The 22489-nt window shown below is 41.3% G+C and overlaps 2 protein-coding genes across 2 annotated transcripts; both read right to left on the bottom strand.

The window, feature by feature from the left end:
* Nucleotides 1-1303: 1303 nt before the first annotated feature.
* Nucleotides 1304-12254, bottom strand: mdm2 (MDM2 proto-oncogene). The gene is made up of 13 exons (XM_084346466.1): nt 12107-12254; nt 9185-9220; nt 6920-6987; nt 6748-6822; nt 6478-6611; nt 6308-6357; nt 5423-5481; nt 4957-5044; nt 4671-4864; nt 4435-4566; nt 4013-4084; nt 3737-3914; nt 1304-3594 (listed from the first exon to the last, which is right to left on the bottom strand). The coding sequence occupies exons 3-13, from the start codon at nt 6968-6970 to the stop codon at nt 3023-3025; spliced, it is 1605 nt and encodes a 534-aa protein (XP_084202592.1). The 5' UTR covers nt 6971-6987; nt 9185-9220; nt 12107-12254; the 3' UTR covers nt 1304-3022.
* A 1059-nt stretch (nt 12255-13313) lies between these two features.
* Nucleotides 13314-22212, bottom strand: nup107 (nucleoporin 107). The gene is made up of 27 exons (XM_084345390.1): nt 22126-22212; nt 21248-21330; nt 20936-21031; nt 20689-20783; nt 20331-20463; nt 20126-20229; nt 19869-19984; nt 19738-19786; nt 19548-19619; nt 19264-19352; nt 19063-19138; nt 18866-18979; nt 18275-18365; nt 17918-17997; nt 17408-17467; nt 16837-16982; nt 16592-16640; nt 16434-16503; nt 16234-16349; nt 15961-16150; nt 15772-15878; nt 15545-15647; nt 14683-14840; nt 14272-14397; nt 13940-14053; nt 13679-13846; nt 13314-13545 (listed from the first exon to the last, which is right to left on the bottom strand). Exons 1-27 carry the CDS (start codon nt 22131-22133, stop codon nt 13438-13440), a joined length of 2721 nt encoding a protein of 906 aa, XP_084201516.1. The 5' UTR covers nt 22134-22212; the 3' UTR covers nt 13314-13437.
* Between the last annotated feature and the right edge of the window lie 277 nt (nt 22213-22489).

Here is a 22489-nt window from a genome sequence, read left to right as displayed (position 1 = left end):
GAGGATTGTCACTCCTGCCTTCATCCCCATTTTCTGTAGCTTCTTCCACCCCAGAACAGTCTGACACTGATTTAGCCATTTTTGCTGAGGCTGTAAATTCAATGACACAGGTCCACCAAAATACAGTGGATTAAAAACAAACATTACAAAGGGCATACCAATTGATAAGGCTCTGAAAGTGTGTGCCAGTCAGATGGCTGATCTGGTAGAGAAGACCAGTAACAGGTTACTGCTAGAGGTTAGGGATTTCAGTGGACTGCCCGGCAGACACAGTCGGAGCTCCAGCAGTCCCTTTCTAGCAGCCAGCAAGGACGTACAACTTCCAGTGACTGAGGTGCACACCTTGCGACAGCAGGTGGGCTCAGTGCAGGCTACTCTGGAATCACCTGTCCATCAACAGTGCACACTCACTTCTCAGGTCAATTCCCTACAAAAGCGAGAGGAGGTGGTTGTGAAAGAAACTGTAGCACCTGTTGTAGGCCCCTCACAAGCACACAAATCATTTATTTCCCCAGTCAAAAATGTCATTTCATTGCCAGCCCCTGCTGGAGTTCATGTGCAGGTGCTGCCTATGGGTGAAATTGGGCAGGAGGAACCGTTGCTGAATTACCCCTCAGGAGTTCCACTTAGCAGAATGCCCATGATTATACAAATAACTATCACTGGGTTAGTTTAATACTGAAAAAACGTAGAAATCATAGAAAAAAGACAATTCAGAACTTGCCCTGGAATCCTCACATTTTTAAGTTGACAGTCCAAATCAGCTACATGAAAAATAAAAAAAGCTTGTCACATGTTCTGTAGCTGTTTTTAAAAGTATGCTGAATTTACCGTTAGCACTTCCTTCTTGCAGTCTGACCATGAATGTACATAAGTATCATCGGATTACTTAAATACTGAAAACACCTTAAAAATGTGAAGATTTCAGGGCGAGTTCTGAAGCGTCTTTTTTCTAAGCGCATTTATGGACGTTTATTCGCGATGGACATGGAAGATAATGATGTCCTTGAAAAGTTGAAGTCACTCTGAATTAAACTGATGTTTCATTTCTGTGTGTTGAGGAAAGTACTCCAAAATGATTATTCAAATCAGGATTCATCAGATTTCATTTTCCCATGAACTCCTGCATCAGAAGAAAAACGTTAGACTGACGCCACCTGAGACAGACTCAAAACTCACATCACGAGTTTTGATGCGCTTCTTTAACTTTTCTCTCACTTTCTGTATAAATGTGTTGAAACACGAGAATCGAACAAGTTTTAGCATCTACAAACGGTGATGAAGCAGAAAGGACACGCTCATGTTAACAGAAGTTAAACTTTATTCAGTTCACACAAAACTCTCAACAGAAAATATCAGAAATTAGAAATCTTATATATTCATCTTATTATTTAAAGAGCTCATACAAAATCGGCTGCTTAAATAAACTCGAGCATCTTAAATAAACATTCAATAAATAATAAAGATGTTGGGTAACACTTCTGCTATTTCAAAATGATTTTCTTGGAAGCTTCCTGGAAAGAGAAAGAAAATGTCATTTGGATTAATTATATTATCAACTGACGAGGTTATAATCAATTTCTAGTTTAACCTGGTGATTATTTGAGTCAGTGCTCACCAGGACAAGAACACAAATCACATACGTGGAAAATATTTCCAATAAATAAAATGTGTTTTTTTGACAAAATGACATTTTTCTTTCCACAAAACTTTCAATGAAAGCGTTCAGAAATTACAACCTGTAGAAAACATAAAATAAAGGGTAAAGTTTTATTTTGTGGGTCCATAATTTTAGAATAATTTCTTAATAATTTACAGAAAGTCTCCTGGAAAGAACCAAGTTATTTGTTACTCATTGTAGGGAAAACGGTGTAAACTTGCTATTCTTATAAATAAATCTAAATAACTGCTTTTATGTTAAACAAAAATCATGAATTTCAAGACTTCTTTCGTACAATTAGTACCAAATTCAGAATTATTTCCAGGAAATATCTTTTAAATTATAAACCCACAAAATAAAACATCACCACAAGCAGCGTTACCGATGATGGGCAAGACTTAAAGGGACATTCCAACATTTTGGAGAGTCCTGATTTGACTTTTTTTTAACCCAAATTCAGATGAGAGGATGTACAATCAGTTTTTAGAGGGTGTCGGATGGAAAACAGGAGGAATGGAGCTCCCGCCCTTTTTTTAAAAGTGTGAAAAAGTTCAGCTAAGGAAGATGAAAACCGATCAGGTGAAGCTGATTAAAAAAGAATGAAAAATAATTTAATCATTTTGAGGTTTACCTATCATTTAATGGTTGAGTCTGATGATGTTCTACCTTTTTTACTTTAAGAAAATCCCATTAAAAGACCAAAACCAACAACGAACTGATGTTCAAACAAGTATTTTGCATCATCGCGCTCCATTTTTGCCCAAAAACTATTAAAAACACATCAATGACGTAATCTTGGTGACATGTTCAGATTAATCCGCCACTGAAAACAGTCCCCAAACACTGTTCTCCATTTTGTATCTGTAAATATAATATCTATGAGTTTTGGATGGTTGTTCAGACAAAATAGCTGAAGTTGAATACATCAGCTTGTGATTTCACAAATTTAATTGACAAAAATGGGAAAACTAAGCGATAAGAAAATGATTGTTAGTCGCAGGCCTGCTTAAAACTCGAGTCCTCGGCTGTTTAGGGATTTACCAAGACAGTGAGTCGTTTACCTTCAGTAGGAACTGACAGGAAGTCAGAAAGCATTAAGAGATGGACTCAAACATTGTTGGTTTTGGTCTTGACGATAAGAAAAGTAAAGAGTAATGCCAGCTTCCTATCGACCCATACTGACAGAAAGTGCGGACATGTGCCTTGTGGGGATGTAGATAAAACTAAAACATGAAACTAAATGTTTATTTGGTGATCGTCATCAATTTTAAATTCTATGGTTATCGCAAATAGAATAAACTAATCTGTCATACATGTTTCTGCTGTATGAGTGGGTGTCCAGGTGAGGACAGACTGTGTGTCTCAGCTGACGTAGGTGAGGATGACGGACTGGATCGGCAGCCTGCACACCGGACACAGCTTGTTCCTCTTCTTCAGCTTCCTGGCGCAGACGTAGCAGGCTATGAGGTGTCCGGTTCGTCCGTGGACGATGCAGCCGTTCTTCGGCCGGGACTGACAGATGAGACACGGGTCCAGACACGACTCCGGCAGACGCCACTCCGCCGACGCGCTGCGCTCCAGATCGGGGACGACGGGAAGAGGAGCCGACATGCTGCGCTCCAGACCGGGGACAAGAGGAGTTGGTGGCGGTAAAGGTGGAGGGGGATCCATGGGGGAAGACGGGAGAAGCTCCTGGGAGTCGATGGAGGAGGAGTAGGAGGATGAGGGCTGGGAGTCAGGAGTCCAGAGCTTCTGCTGAGAGGAGAAGGAGGACGAGGAGGAAGGCTGGGAGAGGAGATCCTGGGAGTTGGGAGCCAAGGAGGCGGAGTCAGGAGCAGAGAGGGTGGAGTCACTCAGGCATTGTGACAGGATGGGAGTTTTGGCTCTTTTCCCATCTGGAACATCGACTCCTTCGTTCTCCTCGACATCAGATCCTTCAAGACAAAACCAACCAATCAGTCGTCACAAGCTTGTGCAACAGTTACAAAGACGGTGAGACAGAACAGCAGCAGGATCTGGAGATATGCTGGAAATCTTTTTGAAATCTCCTCAAAAGCTCTTCATGCTAGGACATACCTGGAGCTTCTTTGGTTTCTGATTGGTCGGTTGGCTTCGGGGGCAGGGCTTTGGGACTGGAGGAGGCGGGCTTTGTTATATCCTCAGGCAGCCAATCAAGGCGCAGCGTCCAGCAGCGAAGACAGTTTCTGGGGAGAGGGGGGTTCAACTCGTCACACTTGGCGCACCGCCAGTAGTCCTGAGAGAGAAACACACACACACACACACACACTGTCAGACCTTCACAACAACAACAAGTGTGTATTTGTGTTTGTTTGAAGTGCGTGTTTGACTTACGGCTTCAGTGATCTCTGTGTCTTCATCAAAGGAGTCTTCATCCTCTGCCTCGAAGATGGTGACCTCATACACCTGGACACAGACAAGACAGGTGAACAAAGAGGCGGAGCTTTGGTACAGAGCAATACTTTGATTTTAAGGCAACACTATGTACAGTTTCTGCAAAACCACTGTTAAAAGTTACATGTTGATTTAAAAATATATTTTATATGGCTGAGAAATCATGAAAACATCTTGCTGAGATGTAGCTGGAATTCCCAGTGTGTGTTCGTGGTAATAAAGGAACACACAATCCTCATGTCAGACAATGATACACAAACACAAAACGTTGATGGTTTGAGCCTTTTCATCGGATTTGTTGACTGAAATTACTCCATAAAGGATCAGACAGATTATATTCTGCATTTGTTTTCTGTGTTTACCTGATCGTCTGCGGACAGAGAGGCGTCGTCTTCATTGTAGTCGTCGGAGGCGATGGACTCGACCTCAAATTCAACGCTGAAGTTGTCGCTTTCGGAGTCTGAGGCTGCAACTGTGACCTCTGACCTCCCAGACTAAAAACACATACACACAGTCAGCGTTAAAAAACAATAACAACTAATTAATTAAATAAAAGCGTGTGTGTGTGTGTGTGTGTGTGTGCGTGTGTAATACTCACCGAGCTGTGTGAGTCAGACGATTGGCTGCTGTGTCTGTCCCGCCCACTCCCCAATCCACCAATAACACACCAGGACAGGCTGTCATCGAAGGTCAGGGAGTAGCTGTCAGACCTCCTCCTCTTCCTCCCTTCTCCTTCCTCTTCGTCCTCCGACTCCTCCTCATCTTCATCATTCTCCACACTGTGGGAGGGTCCTGAGGAGATCAGGTGGGCGGGGTTTAAGTCACAACATTAAAGGTTTGTTTAGGGTATATAATGGGGCGGGGGGGTCAGAGGAGAAACTCACCTGGCTCACTGCTCCTGCAGCTCCTCCTCCTCCTTCGCCGCCTGCTCCTCCTCTCCGGTGATGAAGAGCGACTTTCTGAATCTGCCTCCTGAAAACAAAACACACAAATTCAGTCTCTTAATTTGTAGTGAACAGTTAAAATACTGTTTAGCTCATTACTTTGTTTCTCGTACAGGGAGAAGATCACCAAACTCCCTTTAAAAATCACGTAATTTTTATTTCACCTTGCTTTTGTGCATTATAAACCTTGTAGGATGATACTTTCTATGTGCTCTTAAGTGTTACTTTCTCTACTAAATTCTGCTTTAAAAGTGTCATGAAGTGAATCTAAAAGTAAAGTGTGTATTTTATGCTCAAAACAGACAAACACTATAATCATGTGTGACAAAGCTCCTACAATATTTTGAATGCAGCGCAACACATTATTATTTCCCAGCTGTATTATAAGACTGTTTGTGTGTCTCACCTCCGTCCCCCTGTCTGTCTGACCGTTACTGTGTGGTTCACTCGAACTTGGTAGTGAATCTATGCGAAAGAAAGAAAGACGGTTAGTTTTTTCTCTATCTGAGCAACAGGAAGAGAACAAGGAGATAGGTTAAAAAAAAAAAGTGAGGAGGACTGTGAAGGGGGAGGGGGAGGGGAGCTAAACCAGAAAAAGAAGATGAGAGACGGGTAAAAATAAGAGATGCATGAACGAGCGCAATGACAAAGAGGAAATGAAGAAAAAGAGGTAATAAAAAAGAGGAAACTCTTGACTGTTGTTACATGACAAGGTTTATAAAAAGGGGTAAAGAGCGAGAAGAGACACAGAAGAGAAGAAACAGAATGAGGAGCTGAAAGAGGAATAAAAGAGGGAAGAGCTGAACCCAAATGTTCCAGACTTCAGTCATATAATACAGTTAAAACCTCCCCATCACAACACCCAGTTTATGTTTCTGAACTTAAATCTCCCAATTTTCTTAATGGGGTTTAAACAGTATTGACATTTAAGTGTGCAAAGAAGTTTCTATTATTTTCTAACATTTTAATTATATATACTCTGCAAAACATCAACAGAGGATCACTTTTTTTTGCCTTTGTTAATCTTTAGATTATAATGTATACAACCACAGAGATTCAAGAGAGCTGAACACGGAGGCTTTTAAAAACACCTTTCTCTCAAAACTCAGTAAAACGGTTACAAACGTTTAAAGAGGTGATGGAGAGGCGACTCAGCACGTTATGGTTTGACTGTGTGGCCAGAAGTGCCTTTAGAGAGCACTCGGCACTCGTGGGTTTCCTGGGAACGAGCCCATTAAGTCAGAGAGCGTGATGAAGTTTGTCAGCCAAAGAGAAAGAAGAGCAGTCCTACCTTCATTCTTCACGGCCACCAGGTTCTTGGTGATCATAGCAAACAGAACTCTGAAATAGAAACATGTTTCCATTTTCAACATAAAGGTTTTTGCTTATTTTCAAAGTATTTTCTGACCGCTTTTAATTACCAACAGAAACTTAAACTGCGATATTGAATCTGAACCTCACCGTGGCTCTTTAACGGAGAAGCTGTCGACTCCCAGCACCCGCCCCAGTGCATCCTGGGAGCAGTGGACGATGTGCTGCTGCTTCTGGTCGTACAGCTGCTTCTGGATGATGTACTGACCCAGGTAGAACATCACCTGCAAAGCCACAGATGCATCAGACTCCAGACAGCACAGACAACATCCCTGACTGACTAAAGCATTAAAATGGCTAGGAACTTGAGTGGGAGTTATTGTTTCTACAGGTTCACGGCTCCAGGAAACGTCGCTGTACCTCCTTCATGGTGAAAACATCTTTAGTGGCTCCTGCATCTTGCAGTAAAGTGTGGAACTCTACCTTTGGTCTGACCTAAACACACAAAACGAAAGAAACACATTTAGTCAAACAGGAAACAGTCAGTTTCAGTTAACAGCCTGTGAAGAAGACAATGACTAATTCCACTCACCAGTTTGTTGTCGTCAGAGGCGTCGGCATGGAGCTCCCCGTCAGCTGACATGGTGAAGCTGATGGTTCCTGCACACAAACAGGTCATTAGTGACTTTACACAGGAATAACACCACATACAATACAATTTAATACTGTTTCCAAATGAGGAAAGGATGTTGCAAAACCATTAGAGACAAAATGATCTAGATTTATTTATTATAATCATATTTTTCAGCACTTCCCCGCAGATGTAATTCCTATTGATATCAGTAATTAACACAGACAACAACAAGCTCGTGGATGGATTAACCAATTAAAAATGCCTTTAAGCTGTTACTAAAATCAACACACGCCCATTATGAAGCAACGAGCACATTAGCGACTATAGCTGGCAGTGCTGACGGTGTTTGCTCTTGTGTTTGATCAGAGTATAGACAGAAACTACAGGATTAAAAAGCCTCTTACAGAATGATCCACTATCACAATCATGCCAAGTTTAGTTTGTAGGTGTGTGACGCCTCCTGACAGCCCGCAGTCAGATACAAAAACATCTTAGTACTACATTTACATGCAGGAGGGTTAAGCAAGCTAAGCTAAGCAAGTATATTTATGTATTAACCAATATTACACAAATACTTGCCTACTGACACACCCAGCAGCAATTATTATCATATTTCTGGCCCAATACTCTCTCCTTTAAACTCTGCGTTGGTCTACACCACCTCATGAGAAAAATGTCCTGTTCATTCAGCTACTAAACGCTCCACTATGTTCACCAGCTTTACTTTCTGTCTGCCATTAGTGGTTCAAAGGTGGTTTAACTTCAGACAGCGGAGGGAGTCTGCAGGGTGAGGTGATAAAGACAGTCATTTTGTATTCTAGTGTAGAAGTATTGATTTATGGCGGCTTCAAGGAAACCAACTCTACAAATTCTTGAGGAAATGTAGGAAAAATTCAATGTAACATCATCCTGTATATTCCTCTTGAGGCTGCTGAAACCAGCCTTTCTCTGACTAAGTAGGTATGGACAGCTGAGGTGCCAGATGTTTGTTTCTCCTCTTTGACAGTGTGTTCAGACAAACCTCTCTTATGAACCGAAATCTCAGCTCAAATTTGATCAAATCCACTCATCGAATGCAAATCCTCTGAAATCCCTCATCAAATCTTAGAAGCCACAATTTCTACTCCCCTCATTCATTCTCAGTAATCCTTTTAATGTTGATGTGATTAACGTTCATCAAGAGATTGAAATCTGGCACAACCAAATAACCGTTGTAGCCTGATGTAACCATGAACACAAAACAGTTACGTCTAATTTAATCCAGTGTGACCACAGAGTTGAATCATCTCCTGTCTGAGTGTTCAAAGCTGTACAGAGATGACTAACTTCAGATCTTCACTTAACCTCATCATAAATCCATCATGACTCAGCGTTATGGCCATCTAGTTTTGTGGTTTGTGTTGCTGTTTGTTTGTGTTGCATTATACTGAGAGGTGTTTCTAATGCTTCATCAGCCCTTGACAACATAAATGTGAAGGACAAATATTGAAAATACCGAGTACAAAGCAATACAAGTCAGCAGCACCACAATCTACAACTACAGCTTTTATCGCTGCCCATTTCTCTAGATTTGAGGTTACCAACCTTACACCTGGTCAGGGACTACAGATGACTACAGTCTGGCATATTTACAGTAATGTTCATTAAGATGCACAGTCCCTGAGAAACAAACCAAACAAACTAGAGCCTGGTGAAGATGAAGCAACAGGTCTCTGGAGCATTAGATCCTTCATCATGAGTCCTTTTGTAGAAAACTATTTTGATAATCAAGTAATCATTTTAATTCATCTTTATCAAGTTAAATTCCAAAAACAAACGCTGGATTCTGCTTCTCAAATGTGACTATTTGGTTGTTTGTTTTATACTTTTTGGGTTTGAACAAAACAATCTATTTGAACATGTTGCAGGCACAGTTTCTGGCCAAGTGATTTCAAAGATAATCCAGAATGCAGACAAAACACTTGAAAATGTTGAAAAACTTCAGTGCAATGAACTTTGCTCCACTGATATACATGAACTGAAGAACAAACTCTCCAAAATGTGTCAAACTAAAACATAAACAGCTCATTTTGATTACATTTTCTTGGAATTACTGTAAATACTTACCACAGAAAGTTAGCAGATAAACATTTTTAAGGAGTTATTTGTCAGTTACTATTAATAGTATATAGTTAGTCATCATGCACACAGTATTTTTGGACATGATATAAATTTAAATCTTACCAGTACTTAAAGTGTAGAAAGTATCAGCAGTCCATCCTGTGCAAGTAAAAAGATAAAGTGCAGTCAGAGTGGAGCAGAGATGAGCTGCAGGCTCTTATAGAGCAGCTGAGACATGTCGGGACTAGACCAGCCTATGGCCCGGCCTAGCCTGACCGGGGCCTATCAGGGCCTAACAGGGCCACTCCAGGCTGAGTCAGCAACAGTCATGTTGTATGTTCATGTGTAGACCGACTGGAACAGCTGATTTACTCACACAGATCTGTACAGACATGCCGAGACTAGTCCAGGATGACTCATGCCTGTCAAAATTTGATAACCACACTAACCACAACAATACTACCCAGTGCTGACCAGGGCCAAACAGGGCGCAATCATACTTGTGACACTGACATGACCTCAGTATATTTCCACGGCAGGACGGTCCTCAGACTTTATGGAAAATGGAGAAGTGGAAGAAAAATAGCAACCAGGAATAATTTTCCGTGTAATATTTGTTCAGCCCATCGAATTAAATGTGGTCACACCCAAAAACATTTTTACTACCGTTGTAATTGGTTGTTTTCTTTTCCAAAAGGCTGTCTGGACATGTTTTTTTTCAAACTGCTGTCTGACTGGGAGTGAAATACTATGAGACTTAAAATTAAATATATTTAAAATGAGCATGTCAGTCTCATATGGGGACTTATTTAGAGAGTTTAATAAATGAGAAATAAAGGAAATATTTCACAGAAACAGAAGACACACATTTAAAGCTGCAACAACCTACTGATCAAAAAAGATAGTTAATAAAATAAATTAAGGATTTGCTGCTTTTCTTTGTCATTTATGACAGCAAATGAAGAGTCTTTGGGTTTTCGACTGTTGGTTGGACAAAAGCAGCAATCTGAAGACGTCATTTTGGGCGCGAGGAAATTGTGATGAGCATTTGTCACATTTATTTGTTCATATTTTACATTTTAAGACTTATCTATTAATTGTGACCAGCAGATTAATCATTTGTCTTGCATCGCCACATTATTTAACTATTTTCCTCCTAACAACATGGGCGGTTGTAAGTTAACCGTTTAACTACAAACAGCAGCTGACAGCCTGACCGGCTTGACCTCAGAAAAATCCTGACCCTGGAGGCTCAGAGTCAGCAGGGGGCCACTTAACATGACAGCTGGATCAGAGGACATGAGTGAGAGAGATTGATGTTTGATAAAATACAAACAGCTAATATAACGATTAATTTAAAAGATGATTAAAATAGATTATGATTAACGATGAGCGAGATTAGTTCAATATTCATGAGTAAATGCTAGGGGTGCAATATTTTTTGCAATTTCTTTAATCGATAGTTGGATGCCTTACCAATCGGCTAACAATATATGATATATGTTGGCTGTTTTTTCAAGTAGAAAACCCCTTTAACCACTGACATGATCTATGTTTGATGCTAAATTAGACTAGGCTACATTAGGAGTTAAAAAACAGACAAAGTAAACACAAAGTTAGTTGACTGATAAACTAAACAACACAAAATAACTAGAGGACGGTTCTGAAGAACTTGCGGTTGTGATTGATGGTGGTTAAAAAGCTGAGGCCAAATGTCCATCGCCTGCTATATTCTAATTATTATTATTCTAATCTATTTAATCGTTAAATTCTTGACACTGATTAATCGATTAATCATTCATCATTAACATCCCCAGTAAATACACTTTATTTACCCACCACACTGACACTAAAAAAAAAAAGATCTTCTCATCTAATTCTCAGTGACTGATCAAAGAGGCACGTTTCCCAAAAATATCAAAATATGTGTTTTAATCCATGCTCGGACCCAACCCATGCTGGTTAGCGTTGTTTGGCTTGTGTGTGAATATGTCTGGGCAGATGTCAGCCTGACTGTACAGAAAACACGACGAGTACACGCCGTACAGAGGACAAACAGTCAGTCAGCTGCTGAACTCACACAACACAAACACACACGGTGAAAATATGCCCGGACTTGTCCCGCTGTCTCCTCCCACTCCCTCTCTCACTTTCTACTACACCAACAGACCTGATGGAGGCAGACTAAACACCACCACCGTGTCAGGATTGATTCACCACACCTTCACGTGCATCAATGAATGACTTATAAGCACGTACAGTTCAAACAGCTGATGGATTTAAAAACTAAACAGTGAAACTTGTATTGCAGAGGTTAAACAGTTAGCTAGCTCTTACACAGTCTGTGTACGCTGATGCTGCTAATGCTGAACTTTGTCTGCTGTTTTAACGTGGCAGCTTTATTTTATCTGTACATTAAAAGCTAGTGTTAACGCTACTGTTAAATAATTGTGACAGTGTAACGGCCACGAGTTAGCATCGAGAAACAAACCGAGTGTGTAGCAATAGGCTAACTTATTAGCTCCTCTTGTGTATTAGCTTGCATGCTAAAAACAAAAACACGTCTACCTTTAAGCTGGGTTTAATCACATTAGCACCTAACATTCTCGGCAGCGTATGATTTCAAAATGAACCCCAAAATATTATTATTAAATGCAAAAGCAACTGCGACATAACGCTTAATCATAAATTAGCTAGTTAACGTTAGCCAACTTACACAAACTTGAGAAGCTTAACGTTAGCCAAGCTAATTTAACGTTACCTCACATAAAACAATTTAGCTAATGTACAATATTCCATACGAACAAAAGCCGTCAGTAAAACCTGTGACGGTTTCCAACCTTACGAAAATGTGTAAAAGCCTGTTAGTTTTACCGGAGAACAGCAGCGATTCACGGCCGCGTCGCTGCTCCTCGTTTCAGCTCTACTCTAGTCAAGAAAACACGAGGCTCCGCGGCCTTCTAGCACGCCGCTGCTAACTTCTGCTTTTGTTATTCTCACAGCAGTAAACACAGGCGTAATAAAGTGTAACCTTAATTTACCTACCTTTCCAGTTACTCTTGATTAAATAATATCCTTCAACAGCGTTTAGCCTCCAGTTTAGCGGACATTTAAACTAACAGTCGCTCAGTTTAGCAACTGTTCAGTTGACCCTTCAGACTTCAGTGAGTGTCGCGCCCCTGCTGGCCGAACACGGACACTGCAGGACACTGACGTAGACAGACAGTCAGCATGAGTTGTACTTTTCCAGCCTCTGGTTATATCACTGTTATAAGCAAAATATACAGAATTTACCTTTAACTCATTTAACCATTTCGATATAATAATGGCAATAAACTTTTTTCATAAAGCACCTTTAAAAACAGAGTTAAAGTGCTTTGACAATCGGTATTGGGATATGAAATAAAAGTCAAATGAACTGTCACATTTTTGGGGACCAAAAATATTCACAAAACACAAGATAATAATTCAGATATCACAGAATAAACAATCAAGTGAAACACTAAAATATCCCAATATCCCTAAATAATTTTGAGGAGTGTATATAATGATATAATGATTTAATGTGAATGATTTTGGAGTTTAAATGTGACCAAAACTACAAAAATTAAATAAATGACTCACAGACTTGATGCAAAATTTGTATCCTGTTCTCTACTATTACCAGTACAATGTAATGTTTTTATCTGATCATATTATACACTATATCCTAACAGCCTCTACTATATATACAGTATATACTGCAAAGCATGATCAATCTTTAGTGTATGTACTATGACTACACATGCATAATATAACATTAATAATTATTCGATTATTACAATAATAGTCTATCGTATTGTATATATTGTACATGTGTTGCTTTCATGTGACCTCTCTTGTCTTTAATGTATTATTTTTCAATAAAGTTTTTTAACCTTTTAACCCTTGAAAATAACAATAAAATTGGAAAAATTGATTGTATTAATTAATGTTTTATGTTAAAGAAAATAAGGGTAATATTGTGATTTTTCCATATCAGCTCATTTCTCCATAAGTGTCCCTAATAGTCCATGACATTGTGAGTTTAAGTATCTATCTACAAAACATCAACATTTTCTTTAGTGTGCTCTCATGATATAAGGTGCCAGTTTACAGATCCATCACTGTAAAACATTATATAGTTTTTACAGCTTTCTAAAACACAAAATAAACTGATCAGTTGATTGTCTGCAGTATCAACCTTCTTTTAATAAAGATTACACCAAACCAGTACAGGAAACACAGGCTTTTATTTTGAAAAAAAAAAAAAAACAGATTAACACAATCCAAAAAGAAAACAGTGATTAAACACTGGCGCGCATGTATGTGTGTGTGTGTGCATTTTATTTGTGTGTTTATGGCTGTAGCTCGTAGCCCAGCGGGTCGAGTCCTCGGTCCAGTAGAGCGAGCGACGACTCCCGCAGCTTCTGAAGAAACCTCCTCAGCTCCTCTTTGGAGAAAACCTGAATTGATAAAGAAAAACAAACAAACAAACCATAAAATGAATAGGCTTCAGACAGTTGTTTGGATTTCTTGCAGGTCAGATTAAAACGCTCAAGATCAATAAAATCGCAGGGTTCGACAGGCGTTCTTTACTTGGTAGAGGCGGTGCTGGTCAGATGAGATGATGTCAGCGAGTCGCAGCGCCTCCTGGTGTCTGGAGGAGTTCTGCAGCACGCTGAGCAGCAGGAAGCTGAGGCGAGGGAGACACAGAGAGCGCAGCGCTGCCATCTGGTGGCTGCGCTCTGAATCCTGCTCCGAATCCTGAAAACACCCAAACAATCCGTTTATCAACCAATCAAATATAAAAACAATCATTAATATATTCAGTCCCTGGTTCCTTCACGTTCCATCTACCTGTCTGTTGTCGACCATCCATCCTCCATCGACAAACAGCAGCACGTTGTAGATTCTCTCCTTCACATCCTCAGTTAAAACGTCCAGACGGCACGACCAGGCGGCCAGGGAGGACTGACACACACGCACACACGCACACACACACACACACACAGAATGACATATGACTCACAAGTGAAGCAAGCAAGTATTTTGACATTGTTGTATTAGTGCCATTACTTAAGTATAGATTAGAAATGCAGTGTTTTTTTAAATGATAAACTACCTATAGATAAGAACCGTGTGTGTGTGTGTGTGTGTGTGTGTGTGTGTGTGTGTGTGTGTGTGTGTACCTGGTATTCCTTCTCTCTCATCTCATTGGCTACTCTCTCAGTGAATTTGGCCTCTGGGACAGGTGCTGGCTTCTGAGGGGCGGAGCTACTGTGGCTGAACCAGTCAGTGAAGGCCTCATGGGCTTCCTGTAAGATCATTAAAAGATGCAGTCAGATCAATAACCCTTATTGATCCCTACAGAAGTTTTTCAGTTTTCCAGTACAGGAGTTTAACGACCCGTAACCTGGTTCTACCGCTGATGGTCCGCCATTTTGGTTGAGACTTAAATATCTTGACTATTGCTCGATACATGCATGGTCCTACCGAGGCAGCACCTGGCACCAATGATTACAGGTTGTTCAAGTTTAGATCAGGAGTCATTAAATTCCTGTATTGAAAAGAACTCATTATAACAGAGACAGGCGACAGACCAGGTAGGCTCTGATACACAGGTGTTCTCTGATGGCGTTCTCGTCCTCTGCAGGCGCCGCGGTCTGACCGACGCCCGCCCACTGGCAGTAAATCTCCCTCATCGAGTCCTCTGGGACTTTAGAGAACACCGCCTTGGCTGCGTCGTGTTTCTGCAGGGCTGAAAGAGACAGACAGAAGCAATGCATCATGGTTCTCATTGTGAGTAACAGGAGACTGGAGACCGACTGCGACCACCTGCAGGGCGAGGATCACGTGACCTACAGAGACGGCCAAAACCATGAGTTGGTTAATCACCTTCATGTAGGGAGGTATTGTAGCAGGATTGTTTTAGACTGGACACGTTTTAGCTAGTTGTACTTAATGAACTGGAACTGAGGGTCCTTTGTGCCCACAGCTGTCAAACTTTAGATTGACATGTGATACTGAGAAATGGGTTGTATTTTCTACATCATTTGTAAGGTTACATTTGCAATTCCTGCTGAGATTTGTCCAATGTATCATTTTTTTAAAATAAAGACTGACAACACAAAACCAACAGTCAGTGTTGTCTAATAGATAACTTTGTAATAACACACATCAAATAGTGGTAATTTAGCAGTAAATCAGCTAAGTAGCAGATTAGCGTTTAGAGCTAGCTTCAGTACCTGCTGCAGTTAAATGACCCTCACATTACGGACCATAGCGGCCAATCAACAGTCTCGATTTCAGAGACTGAGAGACAAAGAAATAAATTAATAACACACAAAAATAAAAGATAAATAACTTAAAGAAATTACCAAATGGCACACAAAAATACAAAAAACTAAGAAAAACAGACAAATAAACAACACAAAAAGTAATAATAATGATAAAAAGAAGTACCCAGAAACTTCCTCATGATAGCGTTGGACTGCTTTAGTGACTCGGCTCGATGGGCGGGGTCAAACAGCAGCCAATCGATAACATCAATCTTCTTCAGGTCCTCCTATCAGAGCACAGCGTCAGAGTCACTCCATGGAGTTAAACTAATACAACAAACTAACTGTTTATGATGCTAATGTTGAAGAATGATTAAACTCTTTGTCTTCTGATTAAATGTTTATCTGTACCTTTGTCGTCCCCGTCTCCAGCGTCTGGCTGTGATGTGTGAACTCGGTTTCCTCTCTCTCTCTCACCGTCTCCACCACCAGCTTGGTTATCGCAGCAACATCCAGACCTACAAACAGGAACAAACCGTCAGCGTTCTTTCAGGCATGATGTTTGTTACTGACCTCAGTGTGCAATATTTTCTATCTCACCGGCGTCAGTGGCGAGCTGCAGGCAGCGGGGGCGGATCTCCGGCTGGGTGACGGTCTCCAGGAAAGCGGCGTACTGAGCGGTGGCGAGCTCGGCTGGCAGCTGGCTAACGTAGCTCGCCACGAGGTCGGTCTGCTGATCCCGAATCAGAAGGGAGACGTACGCCTTCAGCACATCAACACACACCTCCTCCTTAGAGAGAGAAAGAGAGACACACAGGTCAGCAGACGTCAACACGAACAGACTTTTAAAAACGATTTATTCATCAACTTTACCTTCAGCGCCAAACCCAGAGAGCGGAAAAACAGCACGAGGTGAGTCATGAAACGCAGCAGGTGGGAGGGGAGGGGCTTAGAGGCTGTCAGCCAATCAGCAAACTCATCCAACAGACCTGAAAGAGATGGAGAAACAGGTTAAGGTTAAGGGATAGGACCCGTCTTTTGGGGTGAGGTGAAGTGAAGTAAGGAGGTCTTACCGTTTAGATCTCCCAGGATGACAAACTTCTGGATAACGTGGTAATGCTCCTTTGTCTCCTCCAACACCCTCTGCACACAGAAAGAAGCTGGTTTATGAAGGTTCGGTCATGTAATTTTGATATTCACCAGTCACATTCAGTTAGTGTTTGTGTTTCACCTTCAACTCTGAAGCCTGAAGTTCCTCAAACACCTTTTCCATGGTCCAACTGTGGAGAGACGATGAGACGATCAGAGAGATATCAGTTTTTATTCTTAAAGACCAGCCAGAGAAGTGACGTCAGGTTTAAAACAGAATAAATTCCAATTATTTGTCAAACTCTGTCTCGTAACAAAAAGTCAGAACAGCTGCTTGTTGGAAAGAAACTTTAAAATCCAAATAGCTCCTGTGTGTTTCTGTCGTACTTTGCCTCCAGGTAATCCCGTGGCAGCGTCTCCACTTCCTGGTGGGCCATTCCCGATGACATCAGATCTTTTTCAACCAGCGAGTCGACCATCACTCTGAAGTGAGCCCACACACAGTCCTCCCAGGATTCACACACTGCCAGGAGCTGAACACACAGAAACACACACATAGTTGGCATTAATTAACTGTTATCAGGCGGATCTCTAAAGACTAATCCACAGTCTGATTTATGTATTTATGTTCTCCCTTGAGAAGTGTCACTACTGTTCAGCCAATTTTGTTATGGCTCCAACTTCTAATGTCAGAAATCTGACTTTTGTATCACTGTTAACTGAATCTTCTGGGTTTATTTGAAAATGTGTCCTTGGACTATTATCATGGCACTTTCACAAAACATTAAGGAACTAATCAAACAAAAAAAAAATCGCCATATAAATTGATAATGAAACTAATTGTTACTTACAGCTCATTACTCTAAGTGGATTAATGGTGATGGAAAAAAATGTAAAAACAGCAGAATCACAAACACAAAGACACAGAAATACAAGAAATACAAACTCATTTAATTACCGGTTTGAGGTTTCCACTCAGGCTGGCGTAGATCGCTCTCTCATATCTGTTTAACTGCTCCTGAAACACAAACACACACACAGCAGCTTAACATTGTACCATGTGTTATTGCTGTTAAGTCGTGTCACTAAATGCACAGGGACTCATTTTGTGCCTAAGTGTCAAAAAGACAGTTTTTTAGTTCATACATTGTGTAAAACAAAGAGGAAATAAACAAGGTAACATCACCAGCTGTTTCTATAATCAGTTTCAGTGATTTTTAGAGAAATTAAAAGTCAAAATTCTGATTCCAGCTTCTTAAATGTGAATATTTTCTGGTTTCTTTCCTCCTCCTCTGACAGTAAACTGAATATCTTTGAGTTGTGGACAAAACAAGACATTTGAGGACGTCATCTTGGACTTTGGGAAACACTGATCGACATGTTTCACCATTTTCTGACATTTTAATTAATCAAGAAAATAATCAACAGATGAATCAACATCGATGTGTTCTTAAGAAGACTGTTGTACCTCTTCAGCCATCCTCCAGCAGCAGGCCTTCCAGATTCCTCTCTGAGGGTTTCCTTCAACAGGCTGCAGCTCTAAACTGCCTGCAGGCAGAAGACACAGAGACAAGCAGTGTTTAGATACAAACACCTTGCAGATTGTTTTTTATTGATATGTGCTCTCAAGTAATTTAACTCGTCGTCCTGGTCGGCATTTTAATCATACGGAAAATACAGGAAATGGTCTGTAACAGAAATTTTGCAAGAAGAGGAAAGACAAAGGCCGCTTCAGAGCAGCAACACAATGAGATGTGCAGTCACATTTAGAGACAGTAACAAGAACACTGTTCATCTGTCGGGTCACATCAGGGTCAGAGATTACCTGAGGTCATGTTGGGATCATGGTAGAGCTTCCAGCCTTCCAGAGTTGCTGCTCTCCAGGCCTGACCACAGCGCTTACACAGCCTCTGAGCCTACGAACACACACACACAGAAACAGCTGTGGATCCAAGGAAGCAGATGCAACATAGACAACAGACAACACACACATGGCTGCCAACAGAGAAGCACATCAGCAGCTGTCTTCTCTACATGTGTTGTGCACTGTTATCACCACACAACGGACCCATTCAAGTCGTCATCCATCAAGTCTTTCTCATCATCACTGGGTAAATTAAACACACAGCTAGTCCTTCTATAGGCTGCATTTTATAATCTCCATAGGTGACGCAGCACTTTTCTAAAGGGTTGGTTCACCCAAAATACAAAAAAACTTTGGAAGATATCCACTTGATTTGATAAACTAAGACTGCTGAATCTTTCTAGATTCTAGAAAACTTTGTATTTGGGTGGAGGCACAAATCCCAGAGAGAGATATCTTAAAAACAAACAAATAATTAACTGCATGGCTTGATTCTGCCACAGGTAAATGGCAAATTTGTGTATACTGGCCCTTTAAATACAGCATCTCTACCTCCTCGGTCATCCCCGCTCTGATCAGTGTGAACAGGTTCTTCAGCAGCCGGGCGTCGTCTTCTCTGTCCAGGTCAGCCAGGGGGCGCTGCTGCCGGAGAGGAGCGTCTGGGTCCTGAACACACAAACACACATCATTAATATATGTACAAACACTGGGGATGAGGGTGTGTTTGTTGCCGTGGTAACGGGCCTCACCAGCTCAGTGACCAGAGGAACAGTGAAGGCCGAGCCGCTCTTCCTCCTCATCTTCAGCGCATGGAGGGTGTTCTCCCTGAAACACACACATTTTACTTCAGCATCTTAACACACACACACACACACACACACACACACACACACACAGAGACACACACTGCTGTAGACTTCATATCTAACAACAGACAGGTGTGAACTCACCAGCAGACGTTTTTAGCGTAGTATTCTATGTTATCAGAAAAATCCCCAATCTGATCTTTGGCGATGCTCTCCAGCCAATCAACAACCAGCTGCAACACAGTGACCAGGAAGGACAACAGACACAAACTTCTTAGGAATTATGTTTTCTCCTGATCCTGAATGATCCAGTTTATTTCATTGATTCAATTATTTGTTTGCAAGTGTTTTTATTTCTAATGTATAGAAAAAGTAATTGATCCAACTGTAGGAAGAGAAAGTAAAGTCGGTGTAAATGTGTTTGTTACCTGACTTTGTCGTATGACGGCGTCCCGTTGAAAAAGCTGCTCCACCACAACCTTCTCGCTCTCACTGGGAACCTTCACACAGAGACAAAACAATATCTTTACAACGTCCAGACCCACCTGGTCAGTGTATTAAGGAGGCTGGAAGGTAGTCAGTGTGTTGCAGGTGTAAGAGAGTTTGAATGTTACTCACAACCATGTCTGTCATCATATCATCTTCCATCGCCAGCTGCACTCGATCCCTGCAGATACAGACAAGTGATCAATCAGAGACAAGCAGACAGTCAGACAGACAGACAGGTGGTCGTTCAGCCAGACAGGCACCTGTACAGTGAGGTGAGGAGTCTCCAGGAGCAGTACTCTTGCTGCAGCAGCCAGCGGACTCCAGCTGTCTTACTGTTCTGACCCGCTCTGAGGACCACAGACTGCAGCACATCCACCTTAAACATGATGATGGAGAGAAGGTGAGTGATTAAACTGAGCAGTCAGATAACTAGTGAGCTTTGGTAAAATTGGACCGAGCAAGGCTAGCCGTTTCCCTCTGAACTGAACTAAATGGAAAAAACATGACACACACACACCTTGTCCTGGCAGAGTGCCTGATAGTCCTCCAGCAGCTCAAACACCGCAGAAGAAGAGTGTTTCAGAAAGGCACCGAGGAACTCTGGGAAAAGACTGGCAGCCGCTGCAAAGGTATTTAAAAAATGACAGCATTAACAGGAGTACTGTAAACTAACCCTGCAGAGTAACAGACAGCGTGGGCTTGGGTGCGTTTGTTTCACTCACCGGCGTCGCCTGGGTCATCCTCCTTTAGTAGTGCTGAGCTGAGGTTGGCGATGTCATCTGTGAAGAAGCTGGTGTCCATCCCAGAGACAGGGGAGGTGTACATGCTGTTGGTCCAATCACTGTCATCCAGATTCTAGACGCAGACAAATACCAGTATTAAATTAACTTTCATGCAACTTCTAATCTTTTTATACGATGATTGACAAGTTTGTTAGTAGAAATATATAACAAGTTTGTTTATGGAAACCAACTTTGATCCCTTGGAGGAGCGAGTCTCAAAGACAAAAGAAAAGTTTCAGATCAGAGAACAAAAATGTTCTTGCATGAGACGCAATGAGAGAAAGTTTGTGTGTCTCACCATACTGCTGAGTGCGTTTCTGGGAGTGTGTGTGTATCGGGGCGTTCGACCTGCTGGAGCCAAAATGGCAGAAACATCTGGAACCCTGGGAGTTACTGAGCGAGAGAGAGAGAGACACACACATGAGATTATAGTGAGGCTTTCCTAAAATATGGAGCTCTTTGATATCAGGGGATTATTGGTAATCAGCTTGAAATCAGGTGATGTGATGGATCAGTATCTGACTCAGGGTTTGTGTGTGTCGTACCAGCCTGTCTGTACAGTGAAGCAGGAGTGTTCCTCATCAGGGAGCGAGCTGGTGTTACTGTGGACATGACGGGGCTGCCACTGCCAGGAGACGGGACTGAGACCAACAGTCAGGAGAACAACAACACTGACACTTCTGACAATATTAACCAATACTTGTAATAAAGCAGACCCATAAATACTTTTGTTATTTGTGTCATTAGTGTATAAAATGTAAAAATAAATATGAGGAACAACCTTCACAAGGAGTTGTTTTCAAATAAGATATCAAGAAATCTAGATATTGAATTTAAAGTTTAACACTGGAGGATACAGGCCACCTTCTTCCTCCTCCTGCGGGCAGCGATGGTCACCTCGTCATCTCGAACCACCGGAGACGGCAGCTCACTGTGACCCCTGTAGGACAAGGAGGGTCCGCATGTGTTTGTGAATCGTACAAAACAAAAATTACTTCCTAATTAAACGTTGCAGAATACAGAACTGCACTGCACAAAATCTGATGATCTTTTTAATAAATTGTGTGGTTGAAAAAAATGTCACAAGATAATGGAGAAAGTGATCAAAACTCCAGAGAAACTTCTACAAGTTAGCTTTTATAATTTAAAGTGAAAATCAGGATAGCAGCAAATCCTGAGGGGGATCAGGGTTTGACCCAATTAATAACATAACTAACTAGTTAACTATCTATTCATTAGCATCACTCACTAATAGGGCCATTAATGACCACTGTATTCATTCCAATATAGTTTCTGAACAGCTTTACAGAGACACGCACGGTTTCAGTCCAGACTGAACTTTCTAAATTCAACTTTAATGCCCAGCAGCTCTGCTGGCTGACAACAACACACAGCTGCTGTTATTAGTTTGTGAGGCGGCGGTGGCACTTTATTCAATCTTTGGTCAGTCAGTAAGTAGCCGCTACTGTAATTAGCTGTAATTACTGACTGTGAGCTGCGTTATTAGCAGCAGTAAACATGTCAACACAAACCGGTGATTAGCCTGTTAGCATCAGCATTGATTGTGAACGGCACCGTTAACGGTGTTAGCATTGTTTCCCCCAGCTAGCACAGTAAGTTAGCCTGCCACGGGCTAGCCGGCTAAGAAACAAGCTAACGGCTAACATATAGAAGTGACATTGTTGAAGTTTAACATGTGATTATAATTAAAAAACATAAATGAAGTGCATTTTACCAGTCCATGGTAGAGAGCTGTCAGTTCCCGCTTCACGAGGCTTAACAGATTTCTTCTTCGTGTGTCCTCTTCTTCTTCTTCGGTGTTTTGATGGCAGTTGACACAGCTTTTAGGTGCATTACGCCCTCCTTCTGGACTGGAGTAATAATGATAATGGTAGTAATAATAGTAATTATAATGGTGATAATAATAATAAATCTTTATTTTGTAGAGTTATTTTCGACACGAAATATTTTAGGCTACAATTCCACCAAAATCTTTGAATACAGTTATAAGTTGTGTTGTTGTACAGTTATCAGAAACACACTCTGATGTCAGTCGTTTTTAGAATGAAATAAAATAAACCTAAAAATAAATGAAATTA

This window comes from Pagrus pagrus (genome assembly GCF_965226575.1).
Source record: "Pagrus pagrus genome assembly, chromosome: 23".
NCBI lineage: Eukaryota > Metazoa > Chordata > Actinopteri > Spariformes > Sparidae > Pagrus > Pagrus pagrus.
The sequence above is the reverse complement of the archived record's forward strand: the minus strand, read 5'-3'. Positions and strand labels throughout refer to the sequence as shown.